At 50.2% G+C, this 24,171-nt stretch overlaps 2 protein-coding genes across 6 annotated transcripts; both read right to left on the minus strand.

Moving 5' to 3' along the window:
- Positions 1–166: 166 nt before the first annotated feature.
- KRTCAP3 (keratinocyte associated protein 3) lies at positions 167–2,375 on the minus strand. Of its 3 annotated transcripts, XM_015859523.2 has the most exons (6): positions 2,125–2,372; positions 1,961–2,020; positions 1,126–1,326; positions 856–990; positions 673–746; positions 167–603 (listed from the first exon to the last, which is right to left on the minus strand). In XM_015859523.2, exons 1-5 carry the CDS (start codon positions 2,341–2,343, stop codon positions 681–683), a joined length of 681 nt encoding a protein of 226 aa, XP_015715009.1. In that variant the 5' UTR covers positions 2,344–2,372; the 3' UTR covers positions 167–603; positions 673–680. The 3 variants fall into 3 exon arrangements, with proteins under 3 accessions (XP_015715009.1, XP_032299304.1, XP_032299305.1); XM_032443413.1 differs by having other exon boundaries at positions 856–1,326; positions 2,125–2,375; XM_032443414.1 differs by lacking the exon at positions 1,961–2,020 and having other exon boundaries at positions 2,125–2,373.
- An 848-nt stretch (positions 2,376–3,223) lies between these two features.
- NRBP1 (nuclear receptor binding protein 1) lies at positions 3,224–23,659 on the minus strand. 3 transcript variants are annotated; one of them, XM_015859505.2, is made up of 19 exons: positions 23,478–23,659; positions 22,955–23,179; positions 17,803–17,925; positions 17,147–17,248; positions 16,965–17,054; positions 16,438–16,478; positions 14,980–15,074; positions 10,882–10,905; positions 6,549–6,632; positions 6,385–6,443; positions 5,677–5,775; positions 5,469–5,601; positions 5,246–5,348; positions 4,750–4,800; positions 4,478–4,613; positions 4,339–4,392; positions 3,842–3,905; positions 3,700–3,755; positions 3,224–3,507 (listed from the first exon to the last, which is right to left on the minus strand). In XM_015859505.2, exons 2-19 carry the CDS (start codon positions 23,162–23,164, stop codon positions 3,409–3,411), a joined length of 1,623 nt encoding a protein of 540 aa, XP_015714991.1. In that variant the 5' UTR covers positions 23,165–23,179; positions 23,478–23,659; the 3' UTR covers positions 3,224–3,408. The 3 variants fall into 3 exon arrangements, with proteins under 3 accessions (XP_015714991.1, XP_015714990.1, XP_015714992.1); XM_015859504.2 differs by having other exon boundaries at positions 23,508–23,658; XM_015859506.2 differs by lacking the exon at positions 10,882–10,905 and having other exon boundaries at positions 23,508–23,658.
- Positions 23,660–24,171: the final 512 nt, after the last annotated feature.

Genomic DNA, 24,171 nt, shown 5'->3' on the forward strand with positions numbered 1-24,171 from the left:
TGCTCCTGTTTGTCAGGGGATGCAGTGCCCAGGGACACGTAGCTCCTGGAGGCCAGAGCCGTAGCCCTTCCTCTCAATTCCTTGCCCTTGATATGGCTGCTAACCACGCAGCCTCCACGCTGAGGGGTGAAGCATCACCCTGCAAGCATCCACCCTGAGGACGGGGCAGTGTAAGAATGAAAACTTTTATTTACTCAAGGAAACAACAGAGGTTTACAAAGAAAGGGATTCTTTGCCTTGTGTTCATTGACCTGCTTCTGAGCACCAGCTCTGCAGGTGGAGCACCAGCACCAAGGCCAACGCTGGGCCTCAGCATTTCTTCCTGCCCCCACCCGGTCCCTCTACCTCCCCACAGCTCTGCATGTAAGAGGCTGACAGCTTTCAGTGCAGCTGGAGGAGCCTTGTGGCCTAGGGAGGGGAAGGGAGAGAGTTCGTGAAACACAGCACCTGCGGGGTGGAGACTGCTGGTGCTTCTGGGCCATTCATGGCTGGGACCAGCAGGGTTTGTCCTGAGGAGGGTGGTGGGGTCATGGGGAGGAGCACAGCCCCATCCCTACACCTGGTGCAGCATCACCCCACTGTGTGACAGCACTTGTGCATCACCTGCAAGGAAAGAGGGTGTGTGTGAGCCCAGTGCTGCACTGCAGGCCGTGCCCACACCACTGCACTCACCTCTCCCGCTATGTGCACGTCTCAGCCAGCCCCACCAGCAGCTGCCTCTCCTTTGCTGTACCAGGCCGGGCCGCCTGGAAGCAAAGAGATGGAGGATTGCAAGGAGTGCTGGAGGGGCAGGGAGCCCTCAGTCCAGCTGTGAGAGTCCAGGCCTGGCCCACAGTGGTGGTGGTTAGGACATACCTGGCTCTTGCTGTAGCTGCGTGCCCAAGGGCCAATGCCCTGCAGGACCAGGGCTGCCAACGAGCACCTTCCAGACAGCACGGCTTCTGTGGCTGCCAGCAGCATGGAGGGGAACCAGAGCGCCAGGGCCGTGTCCTGCAGAGCAGAAAGAGGTTGGGGGGTTCTTGGGGGGCACAGAGCTGAGAGGGGCCCATGTGGACCAACGGGGGCCGGGATGGAGGGAAGAGAAGGAGAAAAAAGGCAGAAAATAGAGAAAGCAGAAGGACTCACATAGATGCGTGTGGTGTTGAAGGGGCAGTCGTTGGTGGCTATGGCTGCACGGGCATCAGCCGGCAGCGCGGGGCTGTTGCAGCCGGTGACCAGGCGCATCCCACGGCTGTGGATGGTGAGTGCGATGGCCAAGGCCAGCCCCACGCTGCAGGCTGTGGACAGCAGGCAGTTCAACAGGGACACGCTCAGCAGGGCCCAGTGCTGCCAGCATAAGGAGAACGTGTGAGAGGGATGGGGTAAGACGTGGGGCTGGGCACAACATGGCTCTGCATGGGGTCACTGGGAACCCTGCAGAGGTCTGTGCTGCACAGATACATGCTGTGCACATCCCCCCTCTTGGTGGGCTTCAGCCACCCTCTGTGCTGTGCCTCACACTGCTCCACCTGACCCACAGAATGGCCTGGGTTGAAAAGGACCACAGTGATCACCCAGTCCCAACCCCCTGCTGTGTGCAGGGTCACCAACCAGCAGACCAGGCTGCCCAGAGCCACATCCAGCCTGGCCTTGAATGATACAGGGATGGGGCATCCACAGCCTCCTTGGGCAACCTGTTCCAGTGCGTCACCACCCTCTGGGGGAAAACCTTCCTCCCGATATCCAACCCGAACCTCCCCTGTCTCAGTTTAAGCCCACTCCCCCCATCCCCACGAACCACAGCGGCTCCCCCAGCACCTGCAGCCCCAGGCGCTGCCGCAGCCCGAGCAGCAGAGGCGGAAGAAGCTGCTGGGTCCAAGGTCCGAGGGAGCGGCTGCCCGCAGTCCCCGGGGCGCAGCGCGGCACCGACCCCCGCTCAGCTCCATCCCCCCCATGTCCCACCCCGCAGCCCCGCACTCACCAGGGCAGCCCGGGCAAGGTTGCGCGACACCAGGATGGCGACGATGCCCACAGCGATGCTCTGCGGGTTACAGACCCTCACTCAACACCCCGCAGCCTTTCCCCGCTCCCACCCACCCCCTGCGGACCCAGCTCGGGGTCCCACCCGCATCGCACGGCGCTCACCAGCAGCCCGGACACCACGGACACGATGTTGACCACGGCGTACTCGGGGGTGACGGCGCCTTTGGCCCGAGCGACGTGGCGCAGGACGGAGCCGTGCACGATGGCTCCCAGCACCAGGTTGCTGTGGCCCAGCACGATCAGAGCCAGCCCGGCCCGCATCAACCGCTGCGGTTCAGCCAGGGGTCCCGGCCACCGCGGCCCCGCACGCCCGCCCGCCATGGCCGCCCGAAGCTGGAGCCGCCCCGAGGCGGAGCCCCGCTCCTCCCCAGCCCCGGAAAAGAGGCAGCAGCAGCAGTTGAGGTTATTTACAAAACAGTTTATTAAAAATAGGAAATGATAGAAATGAGATGCGGGAGCAGCGCCGCGCTCAGCCCCGAAGCCGCATGCAGGGCTCAGCCCCTCCGAGCACCCACCGGGCTACAAAGGAGGGAGCCGAGCACCGGAGCACCCGGCAGAGCCCAGGCTGACAGCACAGAGCTCCAGGCTGACAGCACAGAGCTCCAGGCTGACAGAGCACAGAGCTCCAGGCTGACAGAGCACAGAGCTCCAGGCTGACAGAGCACAGAGCTCCAGGCTGCCCGTAGGGGCCCGCAGCAGCACGCAGCAGCAGCAGGGCAGGAGGACCAAGCTCGGCTCCGGGATGCTGCAGCAGGGGACACAGCCCAGGGGAGCGCACAGCACGGCCCTGCACCTGCAGCACAGGGCAACGTGTTGCGCAGGAGCCGCGGGGCTGTGCAAAACAAGTAAACAAAGTGCAGCCAAAGGGGAGCAAAGGGGATGGAGCTGGAGCCCTCCGCAAGGGGACGAGGAGAGTTGGAGGGTGGGGGGGGTACAGAGAGGGAATGGGGTTTAAAGGGCTCCCCTCTGCTTACCTTTAAATTAAAATAAAAACAAAAACAACCAAAAAAAATCAAAGAAAATGAAAAAAACAAAAAAAACCAACCATTTCTGTGCTGTGCAAAAAAAAAAAGACACTTGGTACAATCCAAACAGAACCAATTCCATGCACGTGAATGGGGCTGTAGAACAGCACCCAGCCAGGACCCGGCTCCCCAGCAGCACCTGGCAAAATCCCAACATAAAACAGGGCTGGAAATAATACTGATGCGCAAAGTCCCCTTTAATAGGCGGGCAGGGATGAGCTGCTGGGCCCAGCCACAGCACATGCAGGACGAGCTTCCAAGCACTGCAGCTGGGGGCTTGTTGATGCCCTATGGTGATGGACAGACACACAAGGGGTGACAGGCAACAAAGCTGCACCGGCCGCCCTGGAGCCAAGGGATGCTACGATGACACCGTCACTGCCGTCAGAGCCCCGTTCCGGGTGTAGTAGAACTTGCTGAACGCCTCTTCAAGTAAACAGGTAAGTCTGCTCTGGTCAGCCTGGGAGGGGGAACAAGTCGGAGTGAGGGGGGTGTGAAGCTGAGAGCTGGGTTAGAGCCTGTATGGGGATGTGGGCAGGAACATGGGGCTACTTCTGTCTCCCCACACAGACGAGGACAGGTAAGTATGAGACGAGACAATTAAGAAGGGAACACAGAGCTGCATCCCTGCTTGGGACTCAAGGCTGCTCACCTCACTGATGAATCCAAGCTGGACCAATTCAGCTGCCAGTTCCTGGATATTATCATCTGCAACACAGGGAAGTGTGTAAATCCCAGGCCCAGACCGCACCGCTGACTGCAGTGCACGGGAGTGGAGGAGGAGAGGCACTTACTGGGCTGCAGGTCACAACTCAAGTGTCGATTCAACTTGTCTTCCAGTTTCAGCAGCAGTGTTAACTGCAGGGTAGAGAAGTTCTCGTGAGCACAGGCAGTTTTACAGGCCAGGAATGTTCCCTGCCCCCCCTAAACCCCCCCCAAGCCCCCACTGGGATGATGGGAATCACCCTCTCTCCTGGCCCTGCAGAGCTCCACTGGAGTCTAAGAGGATAAAACACACCCAGCTCCATTATTCCCAAGCCCTGCCAGCTCACAACCACATGGAAGGAGTGCCCTGAGGGTGTATCTTATGAGGATAAGCCATAAATGCTAACTAAGCACAGATCACCTACAGGCACAGGCTGTAGAGGTCACTGTTCATCCCAGGACTGTGTGACCTTTAAGGACCCTTCCAACCCAAGGTGGGTCTCAATGTGGCTTTGTGCCCCAAGGACTGTGCTCAGCACCACCCCCACCACACACACAGCATGTTCAGCCACAAGGTGGGACCTACATGATGCTTCACTCCCTCCTCTACTGACTCGATGTTGCACTGCATCAGCACCACCTGAAAGAGAAGCAGAGACGCCCCGTGACCCACTGCTGCTCACAGCACAGCTGCACAGGGAGCAATGGAGGTGTTGTGTTCTCACCTTGCGGGTTTCCACCTCCGCTGGCTCCGGAGTTGGGGTTTTTACTGATGGTGGAGCAATGGGAGACTTCACCACCACCTGCTGGGGCTGCTGAGGTCGCGGCATCCCAAAAGCCGTGAGTGGGTAGATACCATTCCTACAAAGAATCCGGATCTGAGGTTATGCCTGTCCTAAAAACCACCCCAGTCTCATGCACGGTAAAAGAGGTACTTAGAAACATACACACACCATTCCAAAACCAAATGGAGACGCCAAGAAATGAGCTCTCTTACCTGACGTCCTCCAGGAACTTGTCCAGCTCCAGTGCTGGAGACTGGGAGAAGCTGGAAGGAAAGAAGCAGTGCAATGAGAAGCCATTCACAGAACCACATTAACATCCACTCGAGTCCATTTGGATGCAGTTTCTAATCCCTGTAGCCCAGATTTCAGCTACATAAGCAGGCAGGGGAAGCACAGTCAGAGTCAGCTCACAGCAAGGCAACGTTTTAAGGGTGGGTACTAAACAGGCAGTGCTTTCCTTTAGAGAGCTGTGCAGTGCTGAGCATTATTTGGCAGGTGCTTCCCCTGATGGTTCTCATCAGATTTTCCTATTGCTGGACATGCTGTAGCTGCATTTCCCTCCCATTGGCCTGGGAGCGAAGCACATCTCAGCTGCATGGGATCTGTTTGTGCAAGTTCTCCTCCCATTGGGCAGAGAGCAGCAGGAGATGGTCCAGCACTCAGCCATACCCAGAGCAGATCCCTGTGAGCCCACCCAGGGTTACTCACATCATTTTGACTCCTTCCCTATCGGCGTGGTTGATCTCTGCCAGCACTGCACTCATGTCGAGGTTTTTGGTCATTTCTTCTAATGCGTTTTCAGGAATCATATCTATTTAAAAAATGGAAAGGTAAACCTGAATAACTGCATTTCCACCACCCCTAGAGTTGCAGTGGTAACTCAGCGAGGCGTTATGGAACACAATGTGGCACCCTGGCACCCCGTACTCACGTTGATGGCCAACGATGCAGTGAGCGGCGAGCAGCTTTAGGGATGGCACCTCAAACAATGCCTGATGGAAAAGGAGCTCCCGGGCCGTAGGGCGTTTGCCTGGGTCCTGTTCTAGACACTTCTGAATGAACTCCTATGAGAAAAAGACGGTATGAGACCACGCACGAGGCCCACAGCTCCACGTGGGTGCTAACCTTTCCATGCTCACCCTCTGCAAGGGGTCCTCCAGCAGCTGGATGGCACTGTTAATAGCCTCCTGGGGCACGTAAGATGACTCTCCATTACCCTGTATTTCCAGCACGGCCATCTGCAAGAACAAAGCAGCGTGTTGGACCTCACTAAGAAGTGATTAAGATCACTGCTGGCAAGTATGAGATCCTAACAGCAAAGTTGATTGGTGTTATTTAAGGTGACGGTTTGTGGAGGCAGAGAGAATAACTGCTTCATTACGATAGCTTGGTTCCAGCACCTCCACACATTGCCAAGAAGCCCTTAAAACTCTGCCAGAGCCTCCTTAGACAGACAGCCTCTCTGTTTTGAATTTCATGGTCCATTGGCCTCTAGTTCTGCTGGACAATTCCCATCCTCTAATGAAGCACTAAGTGGATGGCTGCCAGAAGCTGGCAGTGCCCTCCTGGCTGCATGAATAGCTCTGGTTTAGGAGCAGAAAAGCACACAATGCCACCCAGAACTCACTTCAGCCAACACACATCCACAAGTTTCCAATAAAGAAAGGCTGGCAGAAGATTCTAGACCATGTCTGAAGACTCAGCAAGGCAAAGCACCTTGGGCTCAGAAAATAAAGAGCTCCTGTTATCAAACTAACACACACCCGTAACCACTGTGACTCCATACAGCCACGGCCTTCCCTTGAATTCATTCTCCCTGTCCCATAATCAGAGCATTCCCAACTCACCTCCAGGGCACACATCCCAAAGGAATAAATATCCACAGCAGTGGTAACATTGGCAACTTCTGTAACATAGAAACAACGCTGCTGTCAGTCTCTTCCTGCACCCAAAGGCAGGACAACCTCAGTATCAGGCTGTGACAACCTGCAGCCTTCTCTCCCTCCTGTACCTCCATATTCCGGAGCAAAGAAGTGCAGGTTCTTCTGTTCCTCCCGACACGTCTTCACGTGGTTGTTTATCGTGTCTGGTGCCACTAGAAGAAAGTAACAAATGCTCAGGATACGAGAAATCTTAACCCATCCCCACACATGTACTAAGGAAAGCCCTGTTGAAATGCAGGCCCCGAAAGCACCTCACTTAAATCAGATTTGTGGAGTTTGTTGCAAGCAGCCCAGCTGTAACAGCAGCCCTATGGACAGGCAGGATCACTGCAGTTACAGTCACAACTTTGCTTTACAGATACAAACAAGTTTCTTTCACATTAATTCACAGGATTAAGGAGAGAGAGTTAAATTCTTGATCTTGCTTTTAAAACCTGCTCTGTATTTTCCCAGCAACACTGACTGTTGTAGATGAGCAGGGCCACAGAGCCCACATCCTCTTTAGCTCCCAAATGATGAGCTCAGGGCTTCTGTATTTTACACTACTGACCCACCTGCCCCTGTATTAGCCCAGTCATGGAATGAATCATAGCATGGCCTGGGTTGAAAAGGACCACAATGATCATCTGGTTTCAACCCCCTGCTGTGTGCAGGGTCACCAACCAGCAGCCCAGGCTGCGCAGAGCCACATCCAGCCTGGCCTTGAATGTCTGCAGGGATGGGGCATCTACAGCCTCCTTGGGCAAAGTCCTCTAACTGCAATCAGAAATGTGATACAGAGCTCTTCACTTTGTCTCAGTTCTCATACAACCCTACTGTAAGGAACCTGTTTTTAGCAGGGGGTTGGACTTAACCCCCAGAGATCCCCTCCAAACCCAACGATTCTGTGACAGTGTTGCAGGACTTCAGCACAGAGAATCATTCAGGTCATCTCAAGGGTCTTTTCCAGCTAAACCCAACCATCAGCCAGACCCACTGAGTCTTAATGCACAACCTAAACCTTCCCTGGTGCAACCTGAGGCCACTTCATGTCCTAACGCTTGTCAGCTGAGACAATGAGACCAACACCTCCTCACTGCAACCTTCTTTCAGGTCATCACTGAGCACAGTGAGGTCTCCCCTCAGTCTCCTTCTCCAGACTGAACCATCTCGCTTCCATCAAGCAGAGAAGCCATCAAGCATTGGACCTATGTCCTCAGACAAGAGATGTGGTGTGTTTCTACCCCAGGGAACACTTCCCTGCCCAAAGCAAAGCAGAATCAGCCACGTACAAAGCACCTTCCCAAACAATCCTCAGATTAGTTTTGTTTTCCTGTTTGTCTTGCCTGGTAGGAAAGGGCCAGTCATCCATCCACCATCCCATCCTTGTAGCTCAGCCATACGTAAGAAGGAGGGAAAGGCAGGGACCGATCACCAAAAGCTGGTTATTAACAACAGAAAACCTCCACCAGAGATGCCAGGTAGGAACTTTCATATGAGACAAGAAAACTTCTGTGCAATCCTAGCCCAATTTGAACCAATAATCACAGAATCACTCAGGTTGGAAGAGACCTTCAAGACCCTCAAGCCCAACCATCCACCAAACACTACAATCCCACCACTAAACCACGTCCTTAAGCCTCACAATACAAGAGGAACCATGGTTCCATAGGTCAATATATGAAAGTTTGGGGGGAAAAAAGGAAGTAGCTGTCTGTTAATACAGCTTCTGCTGTTTCAGAAGCTACTGCAAGTCTATCACCTTGGTATATATGCAACCCAGCATAAAGGTAGGCTTGAGAAGAGCTCCACCTGTATCAAACATTCATAGCCATAGAAGATAAGAGTGCAGACTTTAAGATACCTCTGATACAAGCTCTTCTGAACAATTTCCACGTCATTTCTACTGCCATCCACTGCCAAATAAAGAGATGACTTAATGATGTCAAGAATCAGATGCATGATGGCTAGGGAAAAATCATGATAAGGAAGCCAAACAATGAAGGTCAAAGATGAAAGTCAGACTGCAAGGAGTGTGCCTTTGTCAGTCACAAGGAAGGGGAAGGCAGTGAAGGACAGGCTGTAGGACAGTGCCACACACAATTAATAAGTGTGGCAGGGAGTCAGTGGAGCAGAAAATGGATTTTAGGGAAGGATTCAGCCAAATATGGCATCCATGAAGAGCAGGTGATAAGAAGAGACATCAAGTGCTGTAGAAAGGCAAGCTGAGATCAAACTGACAAGAAAAATGGAATGATGTGCATCACTACGGGGACACATAGAGCTTGCTGGACTTGTTAGACCCTCAGGGATAAGCTGCTGTGAACACAGGCAGCTCATCAGATAGGCAGACATAAGGAGTGCCAGCCAACAACTCACTTGGTGGCATTACTTTCCAGCTGTCACCGATGTCAAGCTGTAGCAGATGCCCAGTCTCACAGTGACCTGCCTTTTTAAGCACTACATGCTGCTGAAGACATTTTCTTCTGACAGTTCACACCCACTTGTCCTGCGTTCACCCCTTCCTTCCCTTCTGGTATGTAGGAAAGAATCTGGACAGCTGCCCTTCCTTTCCCTGTTGAAAATACAGGGGTTGGAGGAGGAACTGAACCACTCAGACATCGGTTGCACATGTCTAAGTATCCACTGAAGCAGGAATGTTATCCCACTGCTCCAGTAAAGTGCTTGAGTACACAGCACTGCAGATTTCAGCAGGCTTAGGAAGCAAAAGAAAACAAGATGATATCCAGAAGGACCAACTACTAACCTTTTAGGTTAGGCGCAGGCTTGCTAAGCAACCCAGTGACAGAGGATACAGCCTTACCTTTGTCACACTGCATCAGCATCACAGATCTTCAACTGAATACAAGAGCACCTGTTTGCAGCTGCAAGGGATGGTGATGGGGCCAGGATGGGAATCAGAATGTGTTATCTTCTCCTTCACTGCTGCAAAAAGCTGCCAGGCTACAGAAAACTGCACTTCACCTTTCACTTCAGTGGTACACTAAGATGATAAATGTGTTTCTATTTGGGAAGACACAACCCAGAGCAGATGGGAACAGTGTCATCTCTTGACCTGCTGGTAGCAGTCCTCTTAATGCAGCCCAGGATACCATAGGCCTTCTTAAATGCAAGAGTGCCATCACATGGATGCAGGAAATATCATCCACCTCTTGAGTGAAAAAGCATTCAGGGTTTTAAAAGGTCACGTCTGACTATATCCAATTCATGGACGTAGAAAGTGAAAGCCGGAGGAACAGAAAATGCAGAATAGCAGGCACAGAACTGATAAGGAAGGTCTGGAAGATGAATACTTGAGCACTACCCACCTGCAGGCAGGCTCTGAAGCAGGTACTTAAAGGCTTATCAGCACTTTATCTGAAGAAGTCCGTGGACTTCTCTAAAATGCTTCTTTTCCGCGTGCCTTCAAAGGGCTCCAAAAGGAAGCTATGTGCAACTGTTGTACCCACACTAAGATGGGTCAACAAAGACCTGACTGACTAGAAAAGCCTATTTGACAGACCTCCCCTTTCCACCAGTGCTGACTGATGGTTGATATGCTTGACTGATGATTGATATGCTCCTAACCATTCAGCAGAAACGAGCTCTAACAACCCTGATGGCAAAAATAATACTCACTTGGAATGTAAGTACAGATATCTAGTTAATGGGGATATAGATTTCAGCACTCAAATCCTTCTCTAGTCTCTGCAGCCCAACACCCTCCTCACACACCCAGGTTTCTCCAAGAATCAGAGCTCTCCCTGGGGAAAGCAATAGGGAACCTCATGTCACAACCAGGGGTTGGTTTGGGTGGCAGATCTCTGGCCACCAGGAGCCAGGCATCAAAGTGAGACATTCATCTTAAACAAAACATCTAAGGAGTTAGAACTACAAAGCAAGCAATTGGATATCCAAGCACAAAGCAAAGGCTAGCCCAGGTTGGGTGCTCAGCCAAGTCTAGCAGAGCAGTAGCAGGAAACAGCCTAATGTTGGTGGCAAGTTCAGCCAGGAGAGCTCAGAAGAATGCATCCCATTGGCTTGACATGCAGGAGCCAGCATGCACTAGGATCCATCGACTAGCAGCTAAGAACGAGGAGAGGAAGAGAACCAACAACCAGGAGACTTCACAAAGGGCAGTGCTCCCTCTCTGTAAGGCTCAGGGTAAGATTTCCATCCCAGCACAAAGCACGTGGTCTCAAAGTAGGACTCACCTCAACCAAACAGTTTTACACGTCAGCCTTATAGCAAGGGAACACTTTCTTTATAAAGTATAACATGTGTGCGCGCATGTGTAGGACAAATATATATATATATATACATATATACACACATATATAAATATATATATACACACACACAAGTCATGTACATTACATATAGAGTGGCAGTCACATCACAGGAGCGGAGAAGTTTGCTCACCATTAGCAAATATCCTATGAAAGACTGTTGGTAACAGAGCAGCCCGTGAGCGGGGAGTAAAACAAGATAGAAGTCAATGAGTTGATGAAACAGCAAGCACTTCACATTGATACAGACAGCTAGGTCAGAGTCATCGCAAAACACAGACAGCTCCTGTCAAGTAGGAAATCACAGCTAAGGTAAAGAAGGTGGAAGTTCTGTTGTTTCTGTGGGTGCTCTCCTGTTCCTGGCTCTTACATTTCCAGTGATAGGAGACGTGGCTCAGCAGCGGTAATGCAAGCTCAAAGGCTCAAGAAAGAATCATAAAATCACAGAATGGTTGGGTTGGAAGGGACCTCAAGGATCATGAAGCTCCAACCCCTCTGCCACAAGCAGAACTGCCAAACTCCACATCTAATACCAGCCCAAGCTGCCCAGGGCCCCATCCAACCTGGCCTTGAACACCTCCAGGGATGGACGGGGCATCCACAGCCTCTCTGGGCAGCTGTTCCAGCACCTCACCACTCTCATAGTAAAAAAACTTCCCCTGATATCCAACCTAAATCTTCCCTCCTTCAACTTAAAACCACTTCCCCTTGTCCTGCTGTTATCTACCCTTGTAAAGAGTTGACTCCCCTCCTGTTTATAGGCTCTCTTTAGGTACTGGAAGGCTGCAATGAGGTCACCCCGCAGCCTTCTCTTCTCCAGGCTGAATAAGCCCAGCTCCCTCAGCCTGTCTTTGTATTGGAGGTGCTCCAGCCCCCTGATTATCTTCGTGGCCCTCCTCTGGACCCTCTCCAACTGCTCCCTGTCTCTCTTGTACTGGGAGCCCTACAAAGCATTCCTATCCCCAGAACACCAGTGACAAGGTCTTCCTCATCCCCGTCACGAGCTCTCAAAGGCACTCTGCTCATGTAAGGCTTTCTCCTTAACTTTACTAACCTTGCACTTCAGGCTGCTGAGAAGTAGTCCGTAAACAAATGGCTCATCGATGACTTTGCATTAAGATGTACGAGACATCCTCTTTCCAACTCTTTTTATTCCACAGATGACATAAAGATTTCAGCCAAATCCCCAAAACTCCATGTGTCTCACTCCTAAAATCAGTCTTTTTTTCCTCTTTACAAGGCACAGGTGGCATCCTAATAGTAACACATGCTTCTGCAATCTGATGTAGCAGCAGGATGTGACAGAAGTGCTACAGGAGAGCAAGTACCACGCACCCATAAGGCAACTACTTGCTGCCATCACCTACTCCTTCACCTAACAGAGGGGTGAGCGTTCTGTGGGATTCACCTGGCAGCTGCCTTGCCCCAGATTTCTGCCCACAACCAGCTTTGTGAAAAGCAAAGGGAAGGAGAGCTTTCAGAAGGCCTCGGTGCTGCTGGGGACAGAGGCAGCACTAAAGAGAAGATCGTAGTGATCTGAATCACATACTGAATCACTGTTTCCTTTAAATCCATGAGGATTACTGCCCCACTTCTTATAAGCACACATAGAACTCTTCAGATATCAACCAGCTCTGAGAAGTAATTACATGAAGCAATAAAGATGGGCTTAATGTTGTCAGTGACCCCACAACAACACTCTCTAAGGCCTGAACGTGGAAGCAGCCTGCCTGGTTACTGCACAGCCAGCAGGGATAGAGTCACAAGCATCCAATGACAAGAGTTCTGCCTTTTGAAGCTTGGTGTGTACCACAGCAATGGGAATACATTCTTGCCTATGCTGGAATCGTAGTCGTTACACTTTGAGGACTGTCTTCTGATCACAAGACCACACGTGCTCACTTCATTTTTCCTCAAGTTTAGGGAAGGATCAAATCTCCTACATAATTCATTTCTGACACAGAAAGAATAGGGATGTCTACAGCTGTAGAGTTAAACCGGCTGGGATAGAGTTGATTTTCTTCAGAGTAAGTGACATGGTTCTGTGCCTGGGATTTGAGGCTGTGGCAGAACTAATGGCACACCAATGTTTTAGCTATCATTGAAAAGCACTAACATGGAGACAAGGCCTTTTCTCTCTCCTGCTACCCCATCAGCAAGTGGCTGGAGTTACCTCAGAAGCCGAGGTGGGCATAGTGAGAACAGCTGATCTCAACTGACCAAAGGGATATTTCATGCCATATGACATCATGCTGAGCAATAAAAGCTGAGACGAGGAAGGTGAGCACAGGAGACACTCAGAGTTATGGCATTTGTCTTTCCAAGCAGCTGTTATGTGCCCTGCTTTCCTGCAAGTGGCTGAGCATCTGCATGTTGGTAAGAAGCAAATCACAGAATCAATTGAGTTGGAAAGGAACTTCAAGGCTGCCTGATCCAAGTCCCCTGCACTGAGCAGGGACACCTAACAGCTCCACTAGGTGCTTGGAGCCACATCTAGCTTGACCTTGGGTGTCTGCAGGGCCATCCATCACCTCTTTGAGACCCTTACTATAAGAAAGGTTTTCTTTATACCCAGTCTACTACTAGTCCAGAAGTGACTGAATTCCTTGTTTCTGCTTCCTGAGGAGTAACATGGAGTCCTGCTGAGGACACAGCTGCTACAGCACACAGACACCCCCTGCTCCTTGAAAGAGGCACATCAGTCCCACTGCCTCTGTTCCTTCCACGATGAAACAAAGCTGATAAATTGAGAGAGTAGGCAACTGTGTCACCACTGAGGCAACTGTGTGTGACCTACACTCGAAGAACCACCTTTCTCAACAGCCTCTGAGTGGCACTGCTGACAGTTGGAGTGCTCCTGAGAATACCACACTGCAGAACTACCCTCTGCTAAAGCCTCAGCTCCAGATACCAATTTAAGGTAGTTTGCTTCTGTGAACAAAGTGTTGGCTACCAGTCAGAAAGATTCTAGTTAATCTAGTTAATCTAGAGCTGATGAATCCATTTTCAAACTCAAGCAGAAAGAAAAGGATCCCTTACCTGCTCCGTGAATAGAACCTGCAATAGGCTTCCCACAGGAGGCCTGAATCTAATGCCAGAGAGCCAGCTGCCTGCCAGCAGCCAGGTATGAGTTATGTACAACTCTTAGCAACTCCTCCTACCTGAACAACTTCAGAAAAAGATAAAGCGAACCCCACAGTGAGATCAGTCTGCATGAAGAGTAAGATGTTAACCAGTGTACAGGCAGATAGCTGAGTGTTCTTTCTGTCCTGGCTCACCCTCCCTGGGTAGGAGTACAAATCCGAGAACAAAGACCTCAACTCTGTAATGAAGAGACAACATAAGAGCTCTTTGGTGGAAAGGAAAAGCTACAGAGGTTTACAGTTTATGAAGAGTGTATTTTAGATGACAGGTAAAGCACTGCATACTTTCCTGTGGAGGGTAAGTGCCCACCCCTCAGGGTTAAGAGCACTCATAGCAGCCAGATTGCTGTTGCTTGGAAGTGTATGTCAAGGTACCAGAGAATGCACCTGAACTGCAAGCATTTTTAGAGACACAAGAATAGCAACAAATGGAAAAAATAAAATAAAACTGAATAAGCAAGGATGCACTGCACTGCTAGCAAAACCATATCTCAGGTCTGAAATAAAGCACTTTGGCACAAGCCTGAATGGGACATGTCTTTGCCACACAGGCACAATGTGAGCTAGCATCCTGAAGTCCAAGCTAAAGCAAGTGACATTGGATGAGGGTGCCAAGACTAGCAGCTTGCTGAAGTCAAAGCCTATAGCTTTGATGCACTGGCTGGTACAAGAAGCTCTCAGCACACACAGCTCTCCAAACAGCTCTCAGTGCTTCCCAACACAAACTCCATGTGTGTTAACCAATAAATAAATACATAAAATTGCAGAGCTGATGAATCCAAGTACAGTGCACGTACAAAACTTGAAAGCTGCAACATCTTTTCGGATATCAGACCCTTGAGATTGAAAACTGGGAGGGGGCAGGGGGGGCAAACATGAGAAACTGTACTCAGTATCAGCCCATCCTATGCCTAAAGGTGGTGCAGCCAAGGGTGAATTTGACTGCCAGTCCCCAGCCCAAATGATGCAGAGGTGGAGGAACGTGTACACACATGCCTATCATGCCAAATGGAATTGAAAGGATTAGATGCCCTGTTCTGATTCAGCAGTTTGCCCCATAGGCAAGGGGTACCTCCAAAAAGCCTTACCTGACCCAATTTTGATCAATCCGTTGTGCTGAATGAAGATAGTGTCACAGGTCAGGTTGCCGTGGATGATTGGAGGGTCACAGGAATGGAGGTAGCTGGATATTCAGAAAGAACAATGGTCAGGAAACAATCCCAGACTGAGGCAAGAATCCCCTCCCCTCATCCCTTCCCTGGAATACATCAGAAGAAAACAGGGATTCAAAGGATAACATGCCCAGGATAGCAGGGAGGTACAATTCTGTGATGGTACATCAGTATTTAGGCTAGGATTGAACAACAACCTCCAAAACTGGGGGCAGAGGGAAAAGGAAAGGAAAAAGGAAAAAGGAAAAAGGAAAAAGGAAAAAGGAAAAAGGAAAAAGGAAAAAGGAAAAAAGAAAAAGGAAAAAGGAAAAAGGAAAAAGGAAAAAGGAAAAAGGAAAAAGGAAAAAGGAAAAAGGAAAAAGGAAAAAGGAAAAAGGAAAAAGGAAAAAGGAAAAATTGAAAAAGGAAAAAGGAAAAAGGAAAAAGGAAAAAGGAAAAAGGAAAAAGGAAAAAGGAAAAAGGAAAAAGGAAAAAGGAAAAAGGAAAAAGGAAAGCAAGCTGCTTCTGACCAGATCTTACAAAATCCAGGATACCAGATCTGCATTATCCACCTGATTACTGCTAAGTGAGTGCTAAAAGGGTTAAGATTTTATACCAAAAGATCGAAGCTTTATTCTGCCCTCCTTCACAGGGCATCACTAAAGTGCCCAGTGCCATACAAACATGATCAGTCATGTTTTCCACCGTGCACAAATAGAACTTTTCAGTGCTGGGGCTCCAGGTACAGTAGAGGACGGTCTCATATTTCACTCTGCACAATTAAAGCCTGTCAGCTCCCTGAAGTTTATTACAATGCCAGATATTCCTCAGCAGCTATATGAAAACAGAACTTTCTCTATGGAAAGGGAGTCTTGCTCTGACATAAGGGTTATCATTTCTTTCAAGGCTGTTTTTAGCCACACACCAGATCTGGCTCACATAAGGAAGACTGTTAAAGACAAAACAAACTCTCTCCATATTTCATTAATTGACTGAAGATCTGCAATGCTGGGATCCAAAAATTACATTGCACCTGTTTCTTTATTATAGAAGCTTTAGTATTATCTGACTAATCTGGCTGGCTGGGGCTATGGGCAACCTGATCTCATGGGTGGCAACCCTGCCCACAGCAGGGCTTGGAAGTGGCTTTAAGGGCTTTTCCAGCCTAAGCCATTCTATGAACTGCACTGTCTCTGGGATGTCTCTGATTCTCCTCTGTTGTAGGGAGTGCAGTTGACCCTGTTCAGAGTCAGACTGGGATAAGAATCGGACTGGGTAACCAAAAGTGCTCTCCTGGCTCCATTCAGTGAAGTTTGCTTTTATTTAACAGCACATATATTTAAAGCCTTTGCAGTTAAACAGACGGCTAGACCTTGAGATCAGCAACTCACATACCTGAGAGCAGAAAGGATCTGGGTACACCATCGCTTCCAGGCCTACAGAAAGGAGCAAGGAGGATAGAAGTCATTCAAGGAAGAACTAATCCATACTTCTGTGATTCAGAGCCCACCCACATGGAAGATTATACCCTCCATTCAGTGATAGCTTCTAACCAATAAAGGTGTGAAGGAAGTAAAAACTGTAAGGATCAGTACTCTCACACTCTGTTTAGTTTCTACTTAGTCATATGCCCTCCCTCCCAGCTCCTCTTTTGAACAGACCACCTCCTTCTTTCCTGCACACACACATGGAATGAGGACACGCTGTCACACCATTCAGACAAAGCTGCATGGAAACAAAGTAAGCAGCATAGAAAAAACATCCCAGAACACCTGCAAATCAAACTAGCTTACAATAACAAGAAAGAATGCCAGCAATGTGTTATCACCAGGTTTCTATCTCATTAGGAACCTTTGCTGAAAGGCCTTTTGGAAGCTGAAGGCACCAAGTGAAAATATACATAGAGGAAAAAAACAGGTTACCTTTTCATTCATAGTTTTGTGGTTTTTCTTTGTCTTCTTCAGAAACTGTTTCAAGCTCCCTGAAGACATATATTCAGTGATGAAGATCACCTGTGGGGCAGCATAAGATATTATCTTCTGCTTCACCAATTGCCTACAGAATACACAGCAAGAAAACCCAGCAGGCTGCTTGTTTTACTTACTCTGGCTTTATTCTCCTTCACGTCAGCCCAGTATTTGTGAAACTTTACGATGTTCAGATGTTCCAACTGAATTAAGTTGTCAAACACTGCTTTAACTTTCTCCTGCAACATAAAGACAAAGCCATGTTACACTAGTGACCATGTTGGCCCACACTTTATCTTCTACTTGTGTCTGAGACCCCAGAAACAAGGCAATACATATTAAGTTTCTATGCCAAGAACAAATAGTTCAAAACTCCACCCTGATGGAAAGCACGTCACCCTAATGAAACATATGTTAACTGTACAGGTGATGGGGCATTGGAATAGGTTGCCAAGAAAGGAAGTTGACTGCTCTTCCTCAGAGAACTTCAGAAGCCCCATGGACACGGTCCTGGGCAATCAGTTGTAGGTATCCTTGCTTGAGCAGTGGGGTGCAACTACATGACTCAAGCCCAAGTTGGATGGGGCCCTGGGCAACCTGATCTAGTAATTGTGGAAGTTTGGTGGCCCTGCCAAGCAGGGGAGATGGAACTTCATGATCTTTGAGGCCCCTTCCAACCCAGGTCATTCTGTGTGTGATTCTGTGTGTGACCAAACATGACCTCCAGAGATTTCTCCCAACCTCAACCACTCTGATTCTGTGGCTTTTCCCATATCATGTTGGGTCAACGCACCTCCTGAAGTTTAAAGTTCTTCCGCTCAGAAAACTGAACCTCATTCCAAACAACTTCCACACCTTCTTCTGTATCCATAGCCAGGTAGGCACTATCAATGCCTGGCACATTGCGTTGATTCACCTGAATGGGAAGGAGGGAAACAGATACAAGTTAGCACGTTAGATCATCATCTCACATCCTTCACTTGAAGTATTATGAACTTTGTTAATTACCTATTAATTATATTAGCAATACACCATCAGCTGACTTACCTAACTTGGAACAATACAGATTGCTCAGTGAACTGAGCCATAAACTGTGATGCAATGGAGTGATGTGGATAGGAGTAAAGAATATAGTTCGTAATTATATAAGGACTGTTATGTTCCACTGCCAAATAAAACATGGGGTCATGGGTGACATGGGTTAGTGAACACGGTGGTGATGGATCACAGTTGGACTTGACGATCTCAGGGGCCTCTTCCTATTGTAATGATTCTACCAATGCTGAAAGATTGAAGACTATAAGAATAAAATTCAATATTTAATGGAAGAAAACTCTCAGGCATGACAACAGAGTATCAACCGTACTATGTGTTCCAACATAGTTGAATGCCTAAAGGCTTTAACTTTAGGAAGCTTAAGACCCCAGTCAACATAACGTTAGTATTACAGCAACAAGATACTGCCATGATTCCGACACCAAATGCCATGCCTCAATATTCTCTTATTTTGTTATATTCACTGCCTACACAGAGCTCCTGACTACTGGATTCATTACTGCAGCCCTCAAGTATTGATAACTACTCAAAATCTGCCTCAATAAGGCAGACAGCGGAACTTGATGTAACTTCTGTTCTGGGCACCTTATCTAGAGCAAATCATTGTTATGACTCATAGGTAACATTCCAGGGCATCACCTATGACTCATGACACCAAACCCATATGACATCACTGAGGATAATCCTCAGTGCAAGCTTAACGAGTTAGAAGCAACAAGGCAGTTAATAATGTTGTAGGCAGATGTAGCTGTAGGAATATAACGTTCAACTTCTCTACAAACTTAGCCAAGCAAGCAGAAATAAAAAGGGTAAACCCAAGATGATGTCTTCCATGAGTTGCTCTGAAGGGTATGGAGTGCATGGGCATTAACACTGGATGAAGGGGATGGAAGTTCTCTCCCTGCAAGATTTGTCAAGTAACCCAATACTACTTTAACTTGTTCCATTTTCAGCAGCCTTCTCATGACCCAAACCAAAGACAAGTGCTTGTGAACTATGTCGGTGAAACAACAAGACCTGCTCAAGCACAATATATGACCTATCAGATCTTAAAGCAATAACATACTGCCTTTGGGCACAGGAGGTTTGATGTGCTCCCTACTTTCTCTCAGCTACACTGAATCAGCTATCTATCCTTAGTGATAGACTGGGTTTCCCTCACCCTACAGGTAGGAAAGGTGAAAAACAGATTTGTTACCATTGGTTTTAAGAGAGCAAACCCCAACCTGTTCAAGGAGTGAGTTAGTAGGGTCCCTTGGGAATCTGCCTCCAAGGGCTGAGAGGTCAACAAGACTTGGTCACTTCTTCAGAATCACCATAGAAGAGCACAGGGGTAGGCAGCCCCACTGTATCCTGAATCAAGCCCAAGCAGCATAAGACCAGCTTAGCTGAAGAGGGAAAGGAAGAAGCATTTAATAACTCTTTTACCTCAGTCTTTAATGATAAGCTTTGGGTTGCCCAGTCCTGCAAGAAGTTGGAGCGCAACATGGAGAACAAGGGCTTTCCAGTCTTTGACATCAAAATGTAAGGAACCAGTTGTGTCAGCTGAGCACATATATAAGTCCATTGGGCCTGAAAGTATTCAGCTGAGAGTGTTGAAGGAGGTTCTGTATTAACAAATGTCCAGACATTCACGTCTTCAGCAGAATTCAGAACCATTTATTTCAAATTGGAAGGGTATAAACTCCAAGCTATTCAAAAAGCAATTGCATCAGTAATCAGAACCACCACAACAGAGGGAGGAATCCAGACAACCTAGTCAATGGCGAGTGCAACACTGAACCCAAAGCCTTGCATGGCCGGAAAGGTGAGCAATGAAGTCATTTCAGCCTAGAGAAGAGAAGGTTGCGGGGTGACCTCATTGCAGCCTTTCAATACCTGAAGGGAACTTACTCCCAGGAGGGGAGTAAACTCTTGGAAAGGGCTGACAATAGCAGGACTAGGGGAAATGGTTTTAAGTTAAAAGAGGGAAGATTTAGGTTGGATGTTAGGGGGAAGTTCTTCACTAGGAGAGTGGTTAGGCCCTGGAACAGGGCTTTGCCCAGGGAGGTTGTGGATGCCCCGTCCTTGGAAGTGTTCAAGACCAGGTTGGCCAGGGCTCTGATCTATGGGGTCTCTATGGGGATCTATGAGGTCTCCTGGGCAACCTGATGTAGTAAATGTGTATGTTTGGTGGCCCTGCTGGGCAGGGGGTTGGAACTACATGATCCTTGAGGTCCCTTCCAACCCGGGCCATTCTGTGATTCTGTGATCACCCATCAGCACATCCACCTAATCAGTCCAGAATGGGAGAAACACCTTTAGCAACATGCTCCCTATTCTCTCTACAGCACAGATCTGAACAGAGCAAGGCTGCGGTGCTACCAATAAGCTACATGGGATGCATTTTATTCTATGTTTTACAAGAGCTCTTTCAAGAATGCAAAGCAAACCTTATACCTTAGCCATGGGCAGCTGGAGTGTAACTAGCACTACTAACCACCATGGAAAGCTGGGAAAGCAGCAGACAGCTGCTCTGGCTGTGCCTGCTCCCCCACTGAGGCAGCATAAAGGCTGAGAGGTGCTGCAGGCTGATGAGGCACTCAGAAAGCTGCCAGCTGTCACTTACAGTCAATAAGCAAGAACACAATGGATCTGTAGACAACAGGCCCCAGACAAAGGCACAGTTCCCTCTACTTTCTGCAGTGCCTCTGTTCTCATTCAAGCATATCTCAAAGGTTCACTCCTTCCAGGGCATCCTTAAATGAGACAAAAAAGGTGGTAAAGGGCTGCGCAATACAATCCCAATGGTCAAGTAAAACCATAACAACTACAGCATGGCAGTTGTTTTTTTCCATCCACTGCCAAAGCCAATCATAAAGCTGTCAGCCCTCCTCATACGAACCTGAAGACCTCTACTACCCTTCCTCTCTCCAATAGCAAAGGCAGAGCTCACCTGAAATGCCACCTGAGGATGGTGCCTCACTTTCCATTGTATAGAAACTCAGTACAGCGGGCTCAACGGTGATGAGCTGTTGGTTGGACTTGGGCAGCCTAAAGCTGGAAGGGGCACCCAGCAGAACCCACAGCAGAAGGTTGGAACTGGATGATAAACCAGATGATAATTCCAACCCAAGCCTTGATTGAGTGCAGTTCTGAGCTCCACAACATAAAGAGGCTCCTAAGGTCCTGCTGTGTGCCCATAGGAGGGCACAGAGATGGCAGCAGGGCTGGGAGGAGAGGGGTCTATATGAAAGAAAGGAGGCCCAGAGGCAGCTATGCTGCTCTTTGTAGGAGGAGAAGAGCAGATGGTAGCACAGCATTCTCTATTAAGTGTCCCCTGAGGAACTAAGTGTGCAATAGAAGCTCCCTGTCCCTAGAACTAACAGCCTCGTTCGCTCACCCTGGACACGGAGCACATGAAGTGCCATGTGAACGCACCATTGGCATAGAACAAAGACTGAATGAATGAATGGAGGGTGAGCTGGGAAAGCTTCCAGCGTGATACAGGCGGGATTGGAACAACTTCTGCCTGACCTACGAGCACAAGGCCCCGATCCGCACCGACCGCAACGGGACAACGAGCAGAGCCAATCGGAAGCCGCTGTGAAGGGGGCGGGACCGCAAGCAACCAATGGGGAAGCCGAACAACGCCATCAGGAAGTGGGGCGGGGCAGCACGCAACCAATAGGAGCTCGTGTAGATGATGTAATGCTCCTACTCCGCAAACCATTGGCTGGAGGAGCTGTCACTCCGGGGCCGGGCTCAGCATTGCATCACGGCGGTAGGGAAGGCCGCAGCATTCCTTCCCTATGGAGTAACCCCATTAAGTCTGTATGGGCACACGGACCGGTATAACCAGAGCTGGGTGATCAGCCCCACTCACAGCCCCCATAGGGACAGTGCTGTAACATAGCACTGCACGTGGGGATGTGTAGAATGTAAAGGTGTTGCTATAGGATATCACAGTGGGACATGGCAGGGGGGTCTTTAAGGTCCCTTCCATCCAAGACCATTGGCAGGGCTTGGAATGAGGGGGTATTTAAGGTCCCTTCCATCCAAGATCAAGGTGGGGTTATGGGGTTCATTCATTCCTAAGCCTCTATGGTGCATTGAGTCAGCACAGATCATAAGGGGGGATAAAGAACAGTGCTTCTATCAATAGCTTCAAGTTGTCATAAGGAACGTGATCCAAAGAACACAATTAGAGCCTGACATAGAAGCTTCCCAACCCACATCCTTAACACACAATACAGCACAGCCTTCAAATAAGTCAAGGAAAGGAGTTAGAGGGAGTCCTCGACCTTATTCTGACCATCATTTCCATCAGAACAAGCGGCTCTTTCAGCACCACAGAGCTGGCATTGCTCTGTGGATGGAGCTGTTAACGCACACTGTGCTGGCATTGAGTACCAAGCAGGAAGCCATCTCTGGAGGGAGCCCCATGAGACAACACTGAGAACACAAAGAGCCCTGAAAGAGTCAGATCTAATCTACCTGTGCCGTGGTCCCAATACGTGTGTATAGAAACAAAAGCAAAGCAGACAGAGCCTGAAGCCTGCGTGAAGCAGCCGTGCTTTGTCCTAATTGAAGGCTTCAAAGCAAACCCGTATCACTCATCAAGCTGAAGAGTGATCAGCTTTATGAGTGACAGCGGTTCCCATTGCATTCACCAGGCGCTGCACTTTGTTATTCCCCGAGCACGAGAGAAACGAGCCACGCCAACAAACGAGCCCTTAATCAACGCAGCAGCAAAGCCAGCTGAGATCCCAACCGTTCGGAAGGGCCCTCAGTGCTATAGAAGGAGAACAGACAGATCTCAGCCCAGAAAGGCCGTTCCCGAACCCCACACGAACAGCTGAGGGAGGTGCCCATCCCACCGAGGCCCAACCCCGGCCGCCAATACCGACCTCCTCACGCCGCTTCTGCCATCGGCCGCATGGGGATTCCTCGAGGATCTCGGACTCGTCTTCACTCTCTTCCTCTTCCTCCTCCTCCTCCGGGGGCGCCGAGGAAGTCACGGGAGCAGACACCGAGGTCATCCCCGGTCCTGACGAAGCGGATTCCGGTTTCGGGTCGGAGCCGCCGCTCGGCGCCTGTTTGGCCTCGCCCTCTGACATGATGAGTCGAAGCACCTGCGGGAGGCAGGCCGAGCTCAAAGCAGGCCCTCATCCACCCAGCAGGCCCTCACCCACACACACAGCAGGCCTCGCTCAGAGCAGGCCCTCACCCACCCAGCAGGCCCTCACCCGCACACAGCCAGGCCCTCACCCACAGCCAGGCCCTCACCCACAGCCAGGCCTCGCTCACAGCAGGCCCTCACCCACATAGCAGGCCCTCACCCACCCAGCAGGCCCACACTCACAGCCGGGCCCTCACCCCCACACAGGCCCTCACACACAGCCAGGCCCAGGAGGCCGGAGCGGGCCGTACCAGCCGACTAAAGCCGCTCCCCCAACCTACAGCAGGTCCCCGATGCTGTCCCAGCTGTTGAAGGCCGCTATTGCCGCTATTCCCGAGCACGGGCCGCTCCTGCCGGGCCCAGCCGGCACCTCCCGGTCCCCGAACGCTCCGCCGACGGCCGCCCCAACCGCCGCGCTGCGTAACGCGCCGTCAGAGGCGGGGCCGACCGCTCGCCAGCCAATCAGAACGCGGACGCTTCCCTTCGTCCTGCTCTGATTGGTCGGTGGGAGGAGCTCGAGGTACGAGGCGCGATAGAGGGCGCCCGCGCACCTGTGTGGCAGGATGGGGCGGGAGCGGGGGGCTCGGCGGCCAATCAGAGCGCAGCAGCGGGATGCCGGCGTCCGCTGATTGGTCGGCAGCGGGGGCCTGGGGTATATAAGGCGGGGGAGAGAGTGCAGCGGGCAGAGGCCCTGTGGTGGGCCGTTAAGGCGAAGGAGTGGTTTTATTTGTGGAGTGATGTCGTGTGGGATCCCGTTAACGCTATAGTGTTATCTGTTTTCAGTTCTCAATGCACGTACAAACGAAGCACCGCCTCCGAGGGGCTGCTGCAGCCGGGCGGTGTGACGGCCGGCAGTCCCAGGGCTGCGGCCTATGGACCTCCGAGAGGCCTGAGTCCTCCGAGCCGGAGCGCTTCCCCGGCCGCGCCGCTCTAGGCGCCCCCCAA

The sequence above is a fragment of the Coturnix japonica genome, chromosome 3, assembly GCF_001577835.2.
Source record: "Coturnix japonica isolate 7356 chromosome 3, Coturnix japonica 2.1, whole genome shotgun sequence".
In the NCBI taxonomy this organism is placed as follows: domain Eukaryota; kingdom Metazoa; phylum Chordata; class Aves; order Galliformes; family Phasianidae; genus Coturnix; species Coturnix japonica.

Excerpts from the sequence above, each read along its gene's own strand:
- KRTCAP3 (XM_032443413.1), bottom strand. The coding sequence starts at position 2,343 with ATGGCGGGCGGGCGTGCGGGGCCGCGGTGGCCGGGACCCCTGGCTGAA. Across the intron at positions 2,021-2,124 it reads CCGTGGTGTCCGGGCTGCTG|AGCATCGCTGTGGGCATCGT; the intron begins GTGAGCGCCGTG and ends TGTAACCCGCAG. Across the intron at positions 747-855 it reads GCAGCTACAGCAAGAGCCAG|GCGGCCCGGCCTGGTACAGC; the intron begins GTATGTCCTAAC and ends CTTTGCTTCCAG.
- NRBP1 (XM_015859505.2), bottom strand. The coding sequence starts at position 23,164 with ATGTCAGAGGGCGAGGCCAAACAGGCGCCGAGCGGCGGCTCCGACCCG. Across the intron at positions 6,633-10,881 it reads TCATAGGATATTTGCTAATG|TGGCACCAGACACGATAAAC; the intron begins GTGAGCAAACTT and ends ACTTTCTTCTAG. Across the intron at positions 4,801-5,245 it reads AGGGAAGGAGTCAAAATGAT|CTTCTCCCAGTCTCCAGCAC; the intron begins GTGAGTAACCCT and ends CTTTCCTTCCAG.